Source organism: Martes martes (genome assembly GCF_963455335.1).
Source record: "Martes martes genome assembly, chromosome: 2".
In the NCBI taxonomy this organism is placed as follows: domain Eukaryota; kingdom Metazoa; phylum Chordata; class Mammalia; order Carnivora; family Mustelidae; genus Martes; species Martes martes.
Genome location: NC_137889.1, coordinates 177,786,866 through 177,806,713, shown reverse-complemented (window position 1 = coordinate 177,806,713; position 19,848 = coordinate 177,786,866). Strand labels below are relative to the sequence as shown.

At 35.6% G+C, this 19,848-nt stretch overlaps 1 protein-coding gene across 1 annotated transcript in view; it reads left to right on the top strand.

Moving 5' to 3' along the window:
* Positions 1–5,600, top strand: part of GABRA4 (gamma-aminobutyric acid type A receptor subunit alpha4) — a 66,598-nt gene extending 60,998 nt beyond the window's left edge. Inside the window, exon 9 of the mRNA XM_080796394.1 lies at positions 4,960–5,600. Coding sequence (XP_080652520.1) covers positions 4,960–5,478 — 519 coding nt within the window. The 3' untranslated portion in view covers positions 5,479–5,600. The remainder of the gene's footprint in view (positions 1–4,959) is intronic.
* Positions 5,601–19,848: the final 14,248 nt, after the last annotated feature.

The window sequence follows — 19,848 nt, the reverse complement described above, 5'->3', positions numbered from 1 at the left end:
AAAACATGGCAAAGCATTCTGTAAGTAACTCGCTGTATGACTTCAAGTCAGTCATAACCTCTCTGTTCTTACTTTCTTCTACACCTAAAATGAGGAACTGGAATTTTAGAATTTCTCTCCGTTTTAAAATACTGTTATTCTTTAAGAATGGAATTATAAAGGGCAAACTATCTTGGTCCTTTAGCTAGTATGTGGCGTTAGGCAATAGGGCCCCCTAATGGTCTTTGATGAATTCTGGGCAGGTCAGCCTTCTTATCTCAGAATGTTTGAGAACTTCCTGCTCACAAGAAGTTTGGCAACACCTTCTTAAGACCCTTGATTTAATTGGACTTCTACAGTCCAATGTTATCTACTGTCACAGTAATACTGCATAACAAACAAGTACAAAGTTTCAGTGGCATACAATAAACATTTACTTCTGCTTTCAAGTCTATGGGTTAATTGGGAAGTTCTGTTGATCTTGATTAAGCTTGGCAGGGCAGTTCATCCTCTCTTAGCTGGGACAAATTCATGTGTCTAGTGATCAGCTAGCTGTTGGGTGACCTAGGAGAGCCTCACTGGGGTGACCGGCTCTCCTCCAAAAGATCTTTTTACCAGTTTAGTCCTACCTTGTTCTAGTAGTGTTGATGGCAGTGTTTTGAAGGAGAGTGGAAGCAAGGAAGAACTCTTAAGGCCAAGACAAAAATGACATACCCATCACTTTCACCACATACTGTTGGCCGGAGGAAGTTACAAGGAAGCCTGTGGGGAAATAAACTTCTTCCCTTGATGGGGGAGGAGTGGGACATTCATATCACAAGAGGGCATGAATATGAAGAAAGATGAAAATTTGTTGCAATTTTCGTATTTAATCAACGATATAGTACATGATTCACAGTTGGGATTTCAGGAAGTTGTGGAAAGTTGCGGACCTAGAGGGAAAGAAGACAGACTCCTGTAAATATTCTTGTGCTTTCTTCTGGAGCCCACCTAAGTCACTTAGAGTTAATTTTCATTCTTTCAGGTCTTATTTTTAAAATTTGTTCAGCAGGACTAGAGCTGTGTTTAGAGCTAATTATCTCATATTACTGAAGCAAGGTCATTCTTAGTACTCTACCAAACGTTACACGAATGGTGAGATTTTACAGTCTGGCTGGTGCAAACATGCATTATTCCTGGTTTTGTGTGTTCCAGGTACTGTTTCTTCCAATCCTTTTATGGGGTTCTTTTTGCAGCCTTGGGTAATACTTCCTACTCATAAACTGATCTGTCCTTAGCAGAGTAGTCAATCAATGGGGACTCTCTCAGAGTTTTGGAGTTCTCGCTCACTTTTTTTTTTTTTTTTTTTTAGCATATACTTCTCTGTTATTTTTTCCTATGAACTCTAGCTACCTTGACTTCCTCAGATTATCAGCTCATGTCCTCAATTCAGGGAATCTGGCATATTTCTCCTGGATTCTCCTTTCCTGTTCTGCTGCGTGGAACCCCTTTCAAGTTTGTTTCTTCTTTCTCAAGGATTATAGTTCTATGTTGTCAAATGTTCAGTGTCATCAAAAAACAATTGCTTCACATATTCTGTCCAGCTTTTATTTTTCTTGTCATTTCATACAGGATCATAATTCAATCCCTTTTACTCCAGTCTGGTCAGAAGTGGAAGCTTTTGATTCTTAGAATTTAGTTTTAGGAAAAATATGGGTTTCTAAAGATTATGGGCAATGTAAATTCCTGAGGAAGAAAGCAGTATGCAAGTTTCAGATTATATTTGAAAACGTGTTTCTTTCCTGCTTATTTTAATTGGTCTGCTATTCCTCTCTTCCCTTCTCTTAATACATTCAGCTTTTTGCTACAGTTTGACCTTCACTATACTTTACCTTTTGTTATATTTTTGGCTGCATCATGTGTGTGGGTATGCATCTTGTCAATGATAGTGTAAGCTCTCTAAATGTGGATATGCCATATTCTTTATATTCTTCACTGTGGATACGACATTTTAAAATTAATATTAATTGATTCACTATTATTCCATTCTGTAAAAAGGGACTCAAAATCTGAGGATTAATTGACATTTACAATGTGTTTCGTAGAGGAAAAGTTCAGGGTAAATAATGGTATCTTTAGCTTTTATGTTGGTGTCAATTTTGTTTTTAATTGTCTCCACCAGAATTAGGTGCCATGTGTTAGACTATAATTTCTCATGAGTTCAGCTGAGCCTGCTTAGAAGACTACTCCAGACTGACGTGAAGAATACTTTCTAAACCTCTCAGAACTTACTTTGGCTCTATATTTTGTGAGGCTTTTATTCTTTCTCTACTTAACAAATTTGAAGTCATAATCTACAAATACATTAGATATGGATTAAATACTTTCAGCCTACTTGATGGGCCTGGTTTTGAAAAAGGATTATATTTGTAGATTAGACATGTCTCTATAAAATGATCTGTCAGTTCATTGTGTATGATTTTAGCTGTGATATTCCTGCAGGCTGTCTCCTTCTAACCACCCACTTGTAAGTTGGTCTTCTTCCTCTCCTTCCTCACCTCCTCATTTACCTTCTATTTCATAGAATGGTAAGAGGAGAGGGTATAGAAGGCAATTGCAATATCCCCCCTTAATGTAGCTTAAAATAAACATAATTAGGAAGGAATTTTTTACAAAAAAGTCATTGTATGTTCTAAAGACAGACGTGACCAGTTTGGGAATCATTTGAGCATTGTTTTCCTTCATTAGCATAGGCAATCTGTAGTTGGCTATACAGTTACTTATCGTGCCTGTCAGAATATAAGGAGAATTAATTTTAATCTTTATCATGCAACTGTATTCAAGTATAGTCTTGTCCTACACATGAAATCATTTGATGGGGGGGGCAGGACGCCTGGGTGGCTCAGTCGGTTAAGCGTCTGCCTTCGGATCAGGTCATGATCCCAGGGTCCTGGGACTGAGACCCACATCCGGCTCCTTCCTCAGTGGGGAGCCTGCTTCTCCCTCTCCCTCTGCCTGCCTGCCATTCCCCTGCTTGTGCTCTGTCTCTCACTATTTCTGTGTGTCAAATAAATAAATAAATAAATAATCTTACAAAGAATAATTTGATGGAAAATAGAGAGTTCCATTTTGATTTAAAACATCCTTTCTTGGTAAACAGTTTGAGTTCAGATATTTGCACAATGGTATGATGATGCTGTTTATACGTCTAATATAATATAATATAATTTAAAATTAATGCTCCTTTGTATTTTTATTATTATGGTGACAATGTAAAGTGCATTAGGATCTCCAGATTTTATAATAATATGTATGATTGCCTATGTAAGATTACGAAAGTAAATTTCAGGGTTTTGGAAATTTAAGCTTTTTTAAAAATTTTTTTAAATTTATGTATTTATACTCTAAACTCACTGCCTTAGAAAATCCTAGAAAGTACAATACACAGTACATAATTTATTTATTTATTTATTTATTTTTTGAAGATTTTATTTATTCATTTGACAGACAGACACCACACGTAGGCAGAGAGGCAGATAGAGAGAGAGAGAGAGAGAGGGAAGCAGGCTCCCTACTGAGCAGAGAGCCCCATGCAGGGCTTGATCCCAGGACCCTGGGATCATGACCTGAGCCGAAGGCAGAGGCTTTAACCCACTGAGCCACCCAGGCGCCCCCCACAGTACACAATTTATTAGCTGTTAAAGCAATGATGTCATCACATGTCACTGTAGCCTTTGGGAAACTACTGTTCACTCATGAGAGTAAAAGTGAAAAAGACAAATAACATCTTCATATTATGAATAGCTTTAACCTTGTGGACCCTATAAAAGAACCTCAGGAATCTCTCTTCCCCAGACATCCTCAGGCAATAATTTGAGAACTACTGCACAAGTTAGTTAATGGTGCTATGAAAATTGGCTCTGTCCACAGGAGGTGAAAATCAGAACCTTAATTCACACTATACAAAAATAAATAAATGTCAAATGTCAAATGAATTAAAGGTGGGTGGGGGGTGTCTGGGTGGCTGAGTCAGTTAAGTGTCTGCCTTCAGCCCAGGTCATGATCCCTGGGTCCTGGGATCAAGTCCCACATCAGGCTCCCTGCTCAGCAGGGAGTCTGCTTCTCCCTCTGCGTCTGCTCCTTCCCATGCTCATTCATTCTCTCTCTCTCTCTGTCAAATAAATAAATAAAATCTTTTTTAAAATGAATTAAAGGTCTAAATGTGAATAAGTATAACTTCATTATCTCAGTGTAGATAGCCTGGCGATACCAAGGGGTATCGATGGAGCGATGGCGAGAAACCAGAATTGGCATACAGTCATGGAGCGATGGCGAGAAACCAGAATTTGCATACACTCATGGTGGAAAGTTCAAGTAGTTTTCCTGCTTATTTCAAACATTTATTAAACATATGTAATGTTGAATAAATTCCAAGGGTGCAAATATCCTACAACCCAACAATTCTACTTCAATTTATGTGTCCCAGAGCCTTTGGAGTTTCCTTTTTTTAAGGAATGTCTTGTACGTATGGATGGTTATTAGTGTTACTCTGTGCACAAGAGTAAGTACAGTTCTTCCTGTTTATAAAACAAACGTATATAAAGCTTACTGAAGGGTATACAACCTATCTTAGAATATCATTTACAATAAAACTGAACAGGGAAGTTGTACAGCTATCATCATGAGCTCCTAAACTAAAATCAAGCCTAAGTCTAGTTTACAGTTCTAGAAGCCAAATTTTTCTATAGATTTAAATTCTGATTACTTCTAAGAGTGGACAGTATTTTGAAATAGAAGATTTTTGATTCAGAGTTTCAAATACACTCACGTTCTTATTTAGTTAGGCATTTTTAAACTTTTACATCAAGCTGAGTGGCTATAGCATATTAATAACGGTTTCTTTAATAGAAACAACTGATTTTAATTATTCGATCCCTTTACATTTTGTATAACTCTACCTAAAATGACATAATCAATATAATTTTTAATATACCTTTTCAGAACACAAACGCCAATCTGAACATGAGAAAAAGAACAAATGCCTCGGTTCACTCGGAATCTGACGTTGGCCACAGAACTGAGGTGGGAAACCATTCGAGCAAATCCTCCTCAGTTACTCAAGGATCTTCTGAAGCCACATCGCAGTCTTACTTAGCTTCCAGTCCAAACCCATTCAGCCATGCAAATGCAGCTGAAACGATTTCTGCGGCAAGAGCACCTCTATCTGCTCCTCCTTCTACTCCCGGCAGAACTGGGTATGTGTCCCAGCAGGCTTCCACCCACCGTGTGTTTGGATCAAGACTGGAGCGAATTAAGACCACGGTTAATACCACAGGGGCTCCTGGGAAGTTGTCAGCCACCACTCCCCCCCCTGCTCCACCACCGCCTGGATCTGGCACAAGCAAAATAGACAAATATGCCCGCATTCTCTTTCCAGTAACATTCGGGGCATTTAACATGGTCTACTGGGTTGTTTATTTATCTAAGGACACTATGGAGAAATCAGAAAGTCTAATGTAATTTTGTTGCTAGAATAGTTTCCTAAAAGATGATGAACTTAATGCAGAATGCCTTTTTAAATGTTTTTAAAGATAAACCATTGTTCTTTATTAAAATAAAAAGTCTATGTAATTTTTACATTTAAAAAATTCAAGCCAGTTATTGGGAGAGTTAATTCATTCCTCAGTGAAGAGAGAGTGAGCCATCTTTCGTTGCAGAAAAGTGATTTGAATAGAATCAATTCAGCATTCAAATTACATGAATTGCAGACCATCTTGGAAATTTGGGACAAGAGAAATAGGGCTATTAGAGATACATGGCACATATTTATGCATTGAAATTTGAAAACAGACTATGACATCTTTTCATATACACTATGAATATCAATCAACCACCCTAAATTTCCCAGTGGCACTGCCCTTAATCAGAATTGTTTATTGGATATCATATGAGGTGACCTTTGGAGATCCTGATAGTACCTGCAAGAAAAGGACTTTTCCTTGTTAAATGAAACATTATGAACAGGAAATGGAACAAAGCAAATACTGACCAATGAGTGAAACCTCTGCTGCATCTAAAACAAAAACAGAGACCAGGGAAGATGTGTTCCCTGTCTTACGTTGGCTAAACAGGACTTAACCCTTGACTTGAAAATCTGTGCTTTGAGCCAAAGTTTAACACATTGTATGAATTCTTTTTTACAGTAGTTCATTCAGTTATGTATTATTTAACATATAGTTATTCAGAGCCTACTGTGTTCCAGGCACTATGCTAGACACTGTCTCTCTAGGAAAGCTCTTTCACCTTTACCTACAATATTACTTGAATAGTAGAACAGTCAGTGCATGCTCACGAACCATAAATTAGCAGAAGATGTTGCATTCTTTAATGGAAGAAATTTATTTAAAGCCTGAGAGCAAATTGAAAATATTTCTTTCTCCTATATTATAGAGGGTAACAATTAGCTTCACTAATTGACTTCAAAATATAATGAAAACGTGTGCAGGTTGTTCTCTAAAGGAGCAGCACTGTGTACCTAAGAGTAGAAATCTGGGCACTATAAGATCATATAAATTATTTGTCTCAAATTTGATCAGAATAGTAGGATAGAATTTGATCAGAACCATAGACTCATCAGAATTAGGAACTCAACACAAGGCCTTTTAGATGCTTTTCCCAACATACATCTATATGGCTGGTGAAATGCTAATCGTCAGGATAGTTTTTGTGTCGGTAGTTTTGTATTTCTACTTCTCTGGAAGTTTAGTGTTTGGGGGAAGGACAGTTTTTGTAAAGTTTCATAACAAAGGTGAGTATTTTAAAACTAAAAGGCATGGAGTAAAGAAGAAAAATCATAGCCAAGGGGTAGGATTCTGCTGACTGTGGTAAGCAATTTATCAGAATTTTCATGTACTAACTTTTCTTTTTCATTATGTAGGCTTAACAACTTAATTGAATTTCTTGCAGCTGTCTTATGACACTAAATCTACGTCTAATTTTTTGTTGTGTTGCTTCCAGATTTTTCTTCTGTATTTCTTTCTTCCTGATCAGGGTTGTGTGAATGAATGTGTTCTGGATGCTTGGGGGAACGCTTTGATAAAAATGGCTACCTTCCAAACAGAATCTCTTATTTTTTAGAAAAGAAATCATATTATTTGCCATTGGTTTTTAAGTTGTTGCATTGCCTTGGAATGGTTGTATATGAGAACTGTAAATTGTGAAAATGCCAAATATTAATTGTGAGTCATACCTGAGAATTCCTCTTTGGTTATCACTCCAGGTATATCCTAGAATCACTAACAATTTTAAGGCTGAAAGACGCTTTAAAAATCATCCAATACAAGTCCTCACTTATAAATTGATGCCAGTAATATGAGGCCAAATAAAATTTGTATATGTGTATATATTTAATAAAGAGTACTTGTACAAAAGCTTATCATAAGTGATTTTATGAATGTGAGTAGATTTCTAGCCTTGAGGACAATGCTTGAAATTATTGTTGGAAGCTATGATTGTTTATTATTCCAAGAAATGACCTTATTTCTTTAGTGAGGAATATACTCCTTGTTTATCCATTGGCCTATTCTTAAGAAATATGGCTTCCTTTTTTTTTTTTTTTTTAAAGAAATTCTTCTCCCAGAAATATAACAGATTTTAAAGGGGTAAAAATTAATGATGTTAGAATTGCAGCCCAGGGATCCAGGTGAACCCATATTTTTCTTCTTTGTATATGAAGAAGATTTTAAAATAAATCAGGTAGCCAAATAAAGAGAAAGGGCAAAATTAACTAAGGATTCTTAACTGTTAATGTGAAGAGTAAATTGACCAGAAAGTCTAATCATTAGTATAAAAAGGAATTATTTCACTTGCACATGATGTTTATAATAATAATAATAATAATAATGCATAATTTATTTTCTCTAACTGAATTTCTTTAAATCGAGTCATGGCTACATTTTTTTTTTTATTTTGATCATCATTCCTATCTTCCCAATAACTCAGAGCTATGTTAAACAAAACACTTCTATGAAGAAGCAGTCACTTTTTACCAATAGCAAATCTTACAAGAGTCATTAGGAGAGCTCAAAGTCTTGACAATTTGTGAAGAAGTCTGGCTGAGAATGCTAACTCTGTATATCTTATCTTTTAAAGTTGAAATTCAGAACTGTCTTACTCAGTACCAGTATCTATATCCTAGCTTTCCACTCCAAGTTGGACCTTATACGTAATTACTTCCAATTTACTCCAGGCATGACTAGGTTTAATAGCATACTTAAATGATTAATCTGCAGTTAAGCATGACCTGTATTTGTTCATATACAGAGTATTTGGATAATGTATGTTTTAAATCAGACCCCACAAATCTTGAATTAGAGTTGGCGGAAAGTAGAGCCACTCTCTTACCTACTGATGGAAAAGTGAGGACACAGAGAGGCTGGTGACAAAGACAAAAGCAAGGGACTGGAATTAACTTTGAAAGGTCATTTTTCAGTCACCTCACCTTAACAGTGACCATGTTTCAAGCAATAAGTAAAAAATGTGTTTGTGGTTTATTTTACCCAGGAACTGGTCAATTCTGCCTGACCTAGAAAAAAATCCCCACTCTGTTTTCCAATTGTCTCCTCTTCAAGATTTGTGAATAACCTGCAGTGAAAAACACCAAGTGAAGACACGGATGACCTCATTTCATGTTCTGACTCTATTTTTATTTTAAAGGAGTCACTTAGGGGCACCTGGGTGGCTCAGTCTTTGAGCATCTGCCTTCAGCTCAGGTTTGAACCCAGGGTCCTGAAATCAAATCCCACACCGGGCTCCCTGCTCAGTGGGAAGCCTGCTTCTCCCTCTCTCAGAGCCCCTGCTTGTGTTCCCTCTCTCGCTGTCTCTCTTTTTGTCAAATAAACAAATAAAATCTTTAAAAATGTAATAAAGGAGTTGCTTGACCTTGCTAGGCTTGATTCCTTATTTATAAGAGGATGGGAGGATTAATTATTATCTAAACTTTCTTTTCATTTTAATATTTTCTGATTCTCATAGTAGGCTAAATACAAGCATTTCTTAGAATAGATACACTCAAAACTTTGTGCCACAAATAGATGTTTCTGGGGAAAAGATCCTGATTTTAGATTTACTGTCTAATTACTTATAAGCTCATGACTTGACTCAAGCTAAGGTTCCCTAACCTTAAGAAAACAAAACCAGCTTAAAAATAACCTATGACCCTCGGACCAACTAAGAAAACAAAACTAAAACAAACAAACAAACAAAACATCCACCTCCATTTAGATTAAATGTTTTCTTCCCTGTGGAAGATTTTATTCTGTAAAGAATTTGGGTTTCTCTTTTCTGGGTATTTATTCATCCTTACTAATTGGACTCCTGCTCCATATTGTGTATTATGCTCATTTTTAGGTATATACAGAGAAATAAAACTGGTTTCTTTCCTTTTATGTGGTCCCAGTCTGGTAGTGATAATAGATGTGTAAGCAAGTGACTATAGGGTGAAATAAGTACTTCAGTAGTATCGAGTAGGCTAAGACTAGAGTGGTATGAGTGAACCCTCAACTAAAACACAAAAAAATACAGAAGGGTATCAAAAACCTTAATAATCAAGATAAATAATATTTTGAAAGAATATTTTTTAAAAATCAAAATTCATAAAAAACCTATGATTAACAAAATACCCAAATTTTAAATAAATATTGGATTAGTATTAATATATATTTTTTCTTTTGCATCAAGCTTTACTATTGTTCAGCCTGGCCCTGATCCAGAGGGTGGAAAAGGATGCATGTAATTTTATAACTTTGTTTATGGGGAGGAGAAAAGGTGATGGCAGGGAAGGCTTCACAGAGATGATTTTGAATGGAATTGTGTGAAATAATTTGGAGGTCCAGCTCCTCTGCTGACTTCTGCAAACAAACAAACAAAGAAACAAACAACGAGAGCACATTTTTTATCACCTCCTGAAGCGTGAAGAACTCTTACCACAAACTATAACAAGTGGTAGGAGGTAAGATGAATTCAGGGAAGTGGAAGATAGTGATGTTAGAAAGACCTGCTGGAGCCGGATTAGAGAGTTTTGTGTAAATTACTAAAGAAATTGGATTTGATCCTGGACTAGTGGCAATTTATTAAAAATCTTGCAAGATAATAAGATGAAAATGAATATGCTAGCTTCTGTTTTAGAGAATTCACTTGATTGCTGTATGAGCTATGAAACAGAGAGCGAAGAATCTGGAGATCATACAGGAATCGAGATGTCTCATTTTTCTTTTCTCTCCCAGTTAATCTTGGCATTTCATTTCTTTGTTTGAATTCCAATGACTTCAGTGTCATTTGTGAAAATGATACATAATTGTTAAAAGTGAAGATAGGTATTGCAGAAATTTAAAACAATCTCAAAATCCCACCCCCGAGAAAGTGTTAATATTTCATGAATATCAGGCCAGATACTTCTGCATAAATATGGTTATACAGAAGAGTAGAGTGAGTGAGTGATTAAAAGGCAGTTTTATAAATTTAGGAGCCAAATATTTCATAAACGAATGTTGCTAAATAATTTTTGAACATTGACTCTACCTTTATCTAAAGTTAAGATTAAAAATACTGGGGTAAAACTGGAGAGATTGTTGACATTTAGATAGTTTCGAATAAAGCAAGAGATTCTGGGGACTCTGTGTTTTTATTCCACATTTCAGTTTTTATTTCAGGAAAAGCTTTTTTCCTATAGTGTGTCTAAATAATTTTTCTTTGTAAGTGCTAATTATGTTCAATCTCTTTTGCCTCTGTAACTATTTATAATATTTCTTACAATCACTTTTGTATTTATAAATTCATCGTCAACTTTTGTCAACCATAACCCAAGTGAGTTTTCAGTTGTGTTCATTCTAGTTCGTAACCGCTAATGTAATTTTTAACTGCATAATGGTTTTATTCTTTTCCATTGCTTTCTTGGCCTGTGCCATGTCATATTTTCATTTCTTGCTACTATTTTTAGGATCTATTAAAACATTATCTTTTCTTTGAGCTTCCTATTCTCCGATTAATGAGATCATGTCTATAATTTGAGACTACAAATAACTCTTTATATAAAGTTTTCCTCTGTTTCCTGAAAAAAAAATGTTTTCTCTGGTATGAACTTCCCCTGCATTTTTATTGTGTTTCTGCTTCCTCTCCCTGTGTTTCAGGCTGATTTCTTTCTATTAAGCCCTGAATGAAGCCAGCTATTTACTGAACACTATGTGGGAAGTGGCGGGGAATGAATCAGAACAGCCCACAGAAGCTATTTAAATTTCAGATTTCAAGCCCACCTCCCCAAATCCGTTTTAACTTCTGTCCAGGGACCACACTTTTCTCTATTTTTGACATTTGGTGTTCCATGTGGCTCACGGTGTAAAACTCCCAGTTTTCTTTTCTCAGTGTTGTTAGCACTGTAGTGATTTTCTCCCCTTCTTCCTGTCCCTTGCATTCACGCTAGTCACCTGTTTTACCCAGCACGCTACTTTACAACTATCAAATACAATCTATCAGCCAACTTTTTCCTTATACCCATATTCCACCATTTGGGTTTATGTAACTGGAATTCTATAAAGACAGATTTTGTTTCTCTCTTGCCTGTCCACTGTCCATCTCATGGTGGGTTCGAAGAGTCTTTGAAGAATGTCTCAGGACCATGACCCTGAGTGAAATCTAGATCCTATCCAAGATATGTGCCAGTGAAGGTCCTTTCTTCCATCTGTGCAAAATGTGTTCCTGTTGGAAAGCTATTTATCAGTTTGTTGCTGATTCCTTATAATTACAGATGTGGTTTCTTTCTTTCTTTTTTTTTTTTTTTTTCAATTTTTCATTATTTATTTTTGGAAGGATTTCCTAGGAAAACAGTGAATTGTAAATGCTTTTATTTCACTATCTTCAACTGAATCACCATCTATCATTTGTATTTCTTTTTGGCCGGGGGGTTGACCAGAGTATCTTTTCTAACAACAGAGCTCTGTGGTTTTTCCCTTTTGTATATCAGGTGTTGCTGGAATCAGGGAAGAAAACTGGATTAAATCTGTGACAACACAGTTGATAGAATATACTTCCCTTTAAGGGGAGAAAAAGAAATTACAATAGTAGGAAATAAATATTATTACAATTAACCTTTGACTGACATATCCTTTTTCACTCTTGTATTTGTGAATGGTATGGTGTATTCCATCCTTGGAGATGTTTGCTGATAGAGTGGGGTACGTTTGTAATCATTTTACTGATTATGTATACCGTTTCCTACTTCAAATATACAATAAATCAGAACTTTCATTTTTCTAGGTATGTAAAATTATTGTTGGTTGATGAAGTAGGGTTTTATAATTCTAAGGGAGTTTTATCCAAAAAATGAATCAAAATCCAGTTTTCAGCTAAAGCCATATTTTATGCTATAAGACATTGAATGGCCATAGTAAATAAGAACTTAAATTTTCCACTGGTTTCTCCTTTAATGATGAAAACTCCTTAACAATTTTATGCTAGAAATGTTGAGAATTGAAGAAGGAATAAAGTATTCTGTTAGGTTTTTCAATTGTAGTGTTGCACAAACTGAGGAATAAAAACTTACCTGCCTACTCTTTGAACAATTTTAAATTGTTTGTTTAATTGTACAATTAAAACTATTCCTCATTATGAGAGTAAAGAAAAATATTAATGCATATTTCATCATATCATGAAAATTAAATTTGTTATCCTTTGAGTTTTACTATTCTTGCTCAATCAGAATAGCAAATAATAAAGCACTTTATTTTAAACAGTATAAAATTTGGAGGGGACACAAGTGTTTTGATTTCATGGGAAGACAGTTTTCCTACAAAGTAGACACTTCCTGAGCTTATACAAATAATATTTGATCCCCTGAAAATGATGACTTTTTTATTTAATATTATTGTCACAATATATTACAGTAAAGAATACACAGTCATGCTTTTCTTTTTGCAAATTTGTTTTTTCATCATTTTACTTACTTTTCCATCATGATAAGTATACTCTTTAATCCCCATGTTTTTGCAATTTGTTTTAAAAAAAGAGGGAAATACTGGTTTAGGATTTTATTTTTTTTTTAAGATTTTATTTATTTATTTGACAGACAGAGATCACAAGTAGGCAGAGAGGCAGACAGAGAGAGAGGAAGGGAAGCAGGCTCCCCGCTGAGCAGAGAGCCCAATGCGGAGCTCAATGTGGGGCTCGATTCCAGGACCCTGGGATCATGACCTGAGCCGAAGGCAGAGGCTTTAACCCACTGAGCCACCCAGGTACCCCAATACTGGTTTAGTATTTTAAAATAATTCATCAGAAAATGATTTTTTAATGCCTTAAAGCAAACTTCTCTTGCTTTCAAAGCTAAACTTATTTATGATAATAAACTTCCTTTGCTTCTTAAAAAATTACATATGTGTGTGTGTGTGTGTGTGTGTGTGTGTGTATACATATATATGAGCATAACATTCTGGAGTAATTCAAGTTTCAGTTCTTCATTAATGGATGATTATTTATTTATTTATTTATTTTAAAAATATTTTATTTATTTATTTGACAGAAAGGGAGAGAGACAACGAGAGAGGGAATACCAGTGGGGGAATGAGAGAGGGAAAAACCAGGCTTCCTGCTGAGCAGGGAGTCTGATGTGGGCCTCGATCCCAGGACTCTGGGATCATGATCTGAGCCGAAGGCAGACACTTAACAATTGAGCCACCCAGGCACCCCTGTGGATGAGTATTTAAAATAAAAAGGACTTAAATTTCTATAAAATTTTATCATAGATACTTATATTTTAAGATTAATGTGTTGGAGCTAAACTCTAGAATTATTAAAATACAAATATTGTATTTAGTGAATTTTTTTTCTATTTAAATTTAAAACAATAAACAAATATCTTTGGAATTTTTTTAGTTTAAGAACATTTTTTTGTTTATAAATATATTTCCTTTAAATTGGTCACAGTATTGTTTTGGATATGATATTTCACTTATTTTTTTAAAAAGTATCTTACTTATTGACTGTGGACTTTGAGAAACAAACTGAGGGTTTTAAAGGGGAGGGGTGTGGGGGATGGGTGAACCTGGTGGTGGGTAGTAAGGAGGGCACGTGTTGCATGGAGCACTGGGTGTGGTTCATACACAATGAAGCTTGGAACACTAAAAAATAAAAAAAAGAATAAATTGGTCACAGTATTGTTTGGACATGATATTTCACTTCTTTAAAAAAAAATTGTTTTACTTATTTATTTGGTGGGGGCAAAGGGAAAAGGAGAGAGAGAATTTCAAGCCAATTCCCCACTGAGCATGAAGCCAGATAAGGGGCTCAATCTCACGGCCTTGAGATCATGACCCAAGCCGAAGCCAAGAGTCAGAGGCTTAACCAACTGAGCCATCCAGGCATCCCTGGTATTTCACTTTTGAAGCCTTGCCTCATTCATTAGTATTCATAGTTTTCCCTTACTCTCATTCCCCACATGACCAATACCTTCATCTGGATTATAGTTTTGCCAAGTTTTTATGGTCAGGAAAATTCTCTGTGGGTGATATGGATGAAGTAAAGTGATAGGACCCATTATATTTGATGTGGTACAATGAAAACGTTACATATGTGATTTTGCTTGATCAAAGGGGTATCAAATGTATATGCATGTCTTTTTTTTTTATTCTGATGCATCAAAATGGATAATGTAGAGCAATCTATGACTTAATTCTAACTTGTGAGACCAAAGTAAATGTCTGAGAAAGTCAATGAGGTTAACTTATAAAAATATGTGAGTTTATGCTTTTCAACATCCAGTTCAGCATAGTAGCTGTATTTATTTTGTTGAGATGAAGGGTTTTGAACACTCTGACGCCTTTAATTAAAGTTTTGATTTTGTTTTTTTTTAGTTTAGTTTTGTTTTTATATTTTATAATGTATCGTGAAATGTTTTGAATGTAACCCTCCTTGTTCTGAAACAACTGTTCTCTGAAGAAAAATTCAGGCTTGTGATTTGTACCTTTTAAAAAAGAGAATGTACCTGAGAGAAAAAAAAATTGATCACAGATTTTTCCATAACACACACATATAGACACAGACATTCTTGTATAAATACATACTAGCAAAATACATAGTACATGCAGTATTCTTTTATGACATATTAATTAAGTCCTTCCATATTTAACTCTATTTGGTCATTTATATCCTGAATGTTTGTATTTCCCCAACATGTGTATGTTGAAATCCTACCCCCATGTTATGGTATGAAGAAATGGGGCCTTTGGGAGATAATTAGGATTAGGTGAGGTCATGAGGGTGGAGCCCTCATGAATAGGACTAGTGCCCTTTTAAGAGTCACTAGAGCTTGCTTCCTCTCTCTGCTCTGTGCCAAGTGAAGATACACTGATTAAGAGTCTCATGCTCTACCGACTGAGCTAGCTGGGCAGTTGATATGAAGATACACTGAGAAGTTAACAGTCTGCAACCTGGGAGAACCTGACCACCCTGGCACCCCACTCTAAGACGTCCAGCCTCCAGAACTGTGATAAATACATTTCTGTCATTTAAACCACCTACTCTATGGTATTCTGTTATAGCAGGGCAAACTAAAGCTAATTCCTTACTCTTGTGAGAACATTTCTATTAAAATATTAATATTTAAAATGCATAGCACCTTTGTTGTGTAGTGATTTCTGCTTTTTTAATTTCTTTTTTAAATATTTTATTTATTTACTTGAGATAGAGTGAGAGAGAGAGAGAGTGAGCACAAGCATGGGAGCAGCAAGCAGAGGGAGAAGCAGGCTCTCCATTGAACAGGGATCCTGATTCAGTGCCTGATTCCAGGACTCTGAGATCATGACCCAAGCTGAAGGAAGATGCTTAACTGACTGAGCCACCCAGGAATCCCCTCACCTTTTTTTTTTTTTCTTTTTTTAAATTTCTATAGGTCTCACTGATGACCAGATCCTGTTTCCTGAATACTAGGTAGAAAGTGTCTGCCTTTTATTTTCAATATTGGTAATAGAGAATTAGAATAATGTAGGAGAAAGAGGAAGTCAAAACAAAACAAAACAAAACAAAACTATTTTCAAATACAAGTATCAATAGAGAAGTAGGAAAAATAAGGTACTGGAACACGTAGAGGTATATGACTTTCCAAACTAGGTTACTTCAATTTTTTATATGATGCTAATTTCATTTGTTTTAATCATTGGTGAATAATTTCTGCATGGCTCATTTTTGAAGTAGAATAGTTAGTAGTTAATTTTCTTTTTGACTAATTGGAAGCCAGAGATCACTGCTGACTGAATGATTATGAAAAACACTGAGGTGGTTCAATAATCATGAACTTGTTTATAATGTTACCTAACCTATATTATAGAGCCCTGTGCATTCTGAAAATTAATTTCTCGCACAAGGAAAATTGCATGTAAGTCTTACCATTACATCCGACTATGTTTTTCTTTTTTTTTCTTTTTTTTTTTTTTTAATTTGAGAGAGAATGAGTGAGAGAGAGCATGAGAGAGGAGAAGGTCAGAGGGAGAAGCAGACCCCCCAAGGAGCTGGGAGCCTGATGTGGGACTCGATCCTGGAAGTCCGGGATCATGACCTGAGCAGAAGGCAGTCGCTCAACCAACTGAGCCACCCAGGCGCCCCCGACTATGTTTTTCTTAAAGTCAAATATGCATCAATCCTGTGAGTACTTAAATGGTATCCCTCTCTTTTTATTCTGGAAAATGTAAAATAATCTCACTAGTTAACATTGGTTTGGATAATGTTCTCATTTGAAAACTCTTTAGGGTAACATTCCTCAGCTTGATATTCTACTCAAACAGATTCATGAATCTGTATCATTAGTGTTAAGATAAATGCTAATTAGTGGCATCATTTATTAAGTAAGGACCATATGTCTGCTGTGGAATAATATTGTCAAGATGCCCTATGTGGGTTTATCATTTGAAAACTAAACAGGCTGATACATGCACTGGAGGAAGATATCTCAACTGGCACATTACTCCAAAATTTTGATACATTTTTATTTCTTCCTTGGCTTCAGTTATTTGTATTTTGCCTACTAGTCCTTGTATGGTATCAAAACTCCTTCCCTCACGGTTTATGGTATCCTTACCAGTGCCACGGAGAGAACACAACTCCCTTTCTCTCTTGTCTGCAAAATGGAAAAGGTAAAGGCATCATTCTATTTTTGCATATATTTCTTATTTTTTACATTTTCACATACAAAATTTTCTGAGTACATCGTGTAATGTATGATAGTCTTCCATAAATGCAAACAATATTTTTTTCACTCATAAGACTAGGTCTAGTGTTTCCTTTAGCAGAAAAGCAAATATGAGGTAAAAAGCTATTACTCTTTATTTTGGAAAAGGTTGCATTGTGAATAGAATAATACCTCTGGCTACTCTAAGAATAAACCATACACATAATTGAAAATGCCCTGTAGAGATTGTGCTAACTGAATTATTCAAATACATTCCTCAAAGCGCAGATCTAAAATGCTGGCATTCCTCGTAAAAGTTGAGTGATATGTAATTCATTTTCCATTACACAATTACTCCTTGCATTTCTGCTCAAGTGGTGGCCTTATTTCCAGCACCTTGGTCTCATCTCTCCAGCCCCATCCATTCTACACGCGGATGTCATAATATTTCTGTGCATTTCACACTTGCCTTAGCATCTCTATTGGCTCTCCAACACTTCTGGGATAAAAAAGGAATTCCTTACCATGACATTCAGGGCCTAACACAATCCAACTATAATGTCACCTTTATCCTTTCCTTCCCTCTGTTTTATGATCTAGCCACCCAGAAGTACATGAAATTCTCTGAATAATCTCTGAAATTCTCTTTGTGCTTTTTCAAGCTAATCCTTTGCCTCACTTGCCTTTTTCCTGTTCTTGTTTTGTGATTTCTTATAAATCATTGCACTAATATTTCCACTAACTGAGGCCATCTCCGATTTTCCTTAACAGAATTAATCCATGGCAATTTCCCATTTCTCCTATCACTCTTTTGTAGTATCTTTTATATGAAATTATGGTAACAGATCTGGTTTTTTATTTGTAAAATAAATAAAAATATGTGTGAATATATTTGGGCAAAAATGAATAGACTATCCTCTTTGATCAAAAGTTCACAGTTTTGAGACACCTGGGTATCTCAGTCAGTTAAGTATATGTCTTTGGTTCACGTCATAATCTCAGGGTTCTGGGATGGAATCCCCTGTCACGCTCCTTGCTCAGTGGGGAGCCTGCTTCTTTGTCCCTCTGCCTGCCACTCCCCTTGCTTGTGTTCTCTTTCTGAGAAATAAATAAATAAATAAATAAATCTTTTATTCACAGTTTTATCTTATACATTTGAGAAGATTAAAGTAAGATTAAGCCCAGGGGCACCTGGGTGGCTCAGTGGGTTAAGCCTCTGCCTTCGGTCCAGGTCGTGATCTTGGGGTCCTGGGATCGAGACCCACATCGGGCTCTCTGCTCATCGGGGAGCCTGCTCCTCCCCTCTCTCTGCCTGCCTCTCTGCCTACTTGTGATCTCTCTCTCTCTCTCTCTGTGTCAAATAAATAAATAAAATCTTTAAAATAAATAAATAAATAAATAAGCCCATTGTCTGACGACAAACTGAAGTTCCTAACATAATGCTTATCAATTTGTAGGTTGATTTTCTTTTATTATTTATTTATTTATTTTAGAGAGGGAGAGAGGGGAGAAGGGGAGGGACAAAAGGAGAGGGAGAGAGAGAATCTTAAGCAGGCTCCATGCCCAGCACAGAGTCTGATGCAGGGCTTGTTATCATGACCCTGAGATCACATGTGGGTTAAGTTTATTGGGTAATTTGAATTTACTTGAGTGCCAAAGAGGACAGGTATGCCAGCAATAATGTGCAGTTTATTTCTGCATTTGGTAAAATAATATTTAATTGTTTAAAAGGAGTAGGCAAAACAAATAACATTGTACAATTCGAATTTAAGATTGTGTACTATGGCCAAAACAACAATTTTTAATGCTTTTAACTGAAGGTATTATTATGGCTCTACAATCGTACTTCTGTCATTTACTTGATAGAAATGGAGGGGGATTCAGATGTATATATTTCAAAGTTGTTGTAAGATTGTATATATTTTATTAAATAATAAATACAGCTTTACCGATCTTGACTCTTTTCCTCACATACCCCCTGATAAGAGAATAGAGAGAGAGAAAATAAAAAGGTTCAGCTTCACAGCATAGCATGGTTGAAAACACCTCTTTATACCCCTGAGAAATTCCATCATTTAAGTCTTCAAATAAATTTGTCATTCTTTGACAATAATCATGCTTTGAATTACAAAACATGACTTATTCAGACCATACAGATTGTTTTGAAATAAATGCTCAGATAAGTAATTGTGGGATAGAATTGATTCCACTAGTTTCAGAATTGACATTACATTGTTGTTCTGTGAAAATCTTATTTTTGGTAATAGTATAGTAGTGCACTGCTAATGGCACGCTGTACCAAACTCCCACCTATAGTAAGAGTAGGAAGAAAAACATGATATCAAGGAAATAAAAGGGTGAGAAAAAAATGAAACAATGGTAAAAAGTATTTTCAACAAAGTTCCACAGTGATTTTTAAAATTGGCAAGGAATACTATGAAATGAAATACTTCACAAAGCAGGGATGCCATTCCGCTATTTCTAGATCAATTTTCAAATTTGTACGACCCTAAGTTAACTTTGGGACACAGAAAAAAATGGAGAGGACAGAATGGTGAGTCTTTTTCAATTAATATATGTGATATATATTTAAGCTTGTTGTTGTTATTTCTTAATGGTTTGCACAGAAACATAGATACTTAGTATAATTCTATTGTGTACATAAATTCTATTGTGTACATAAA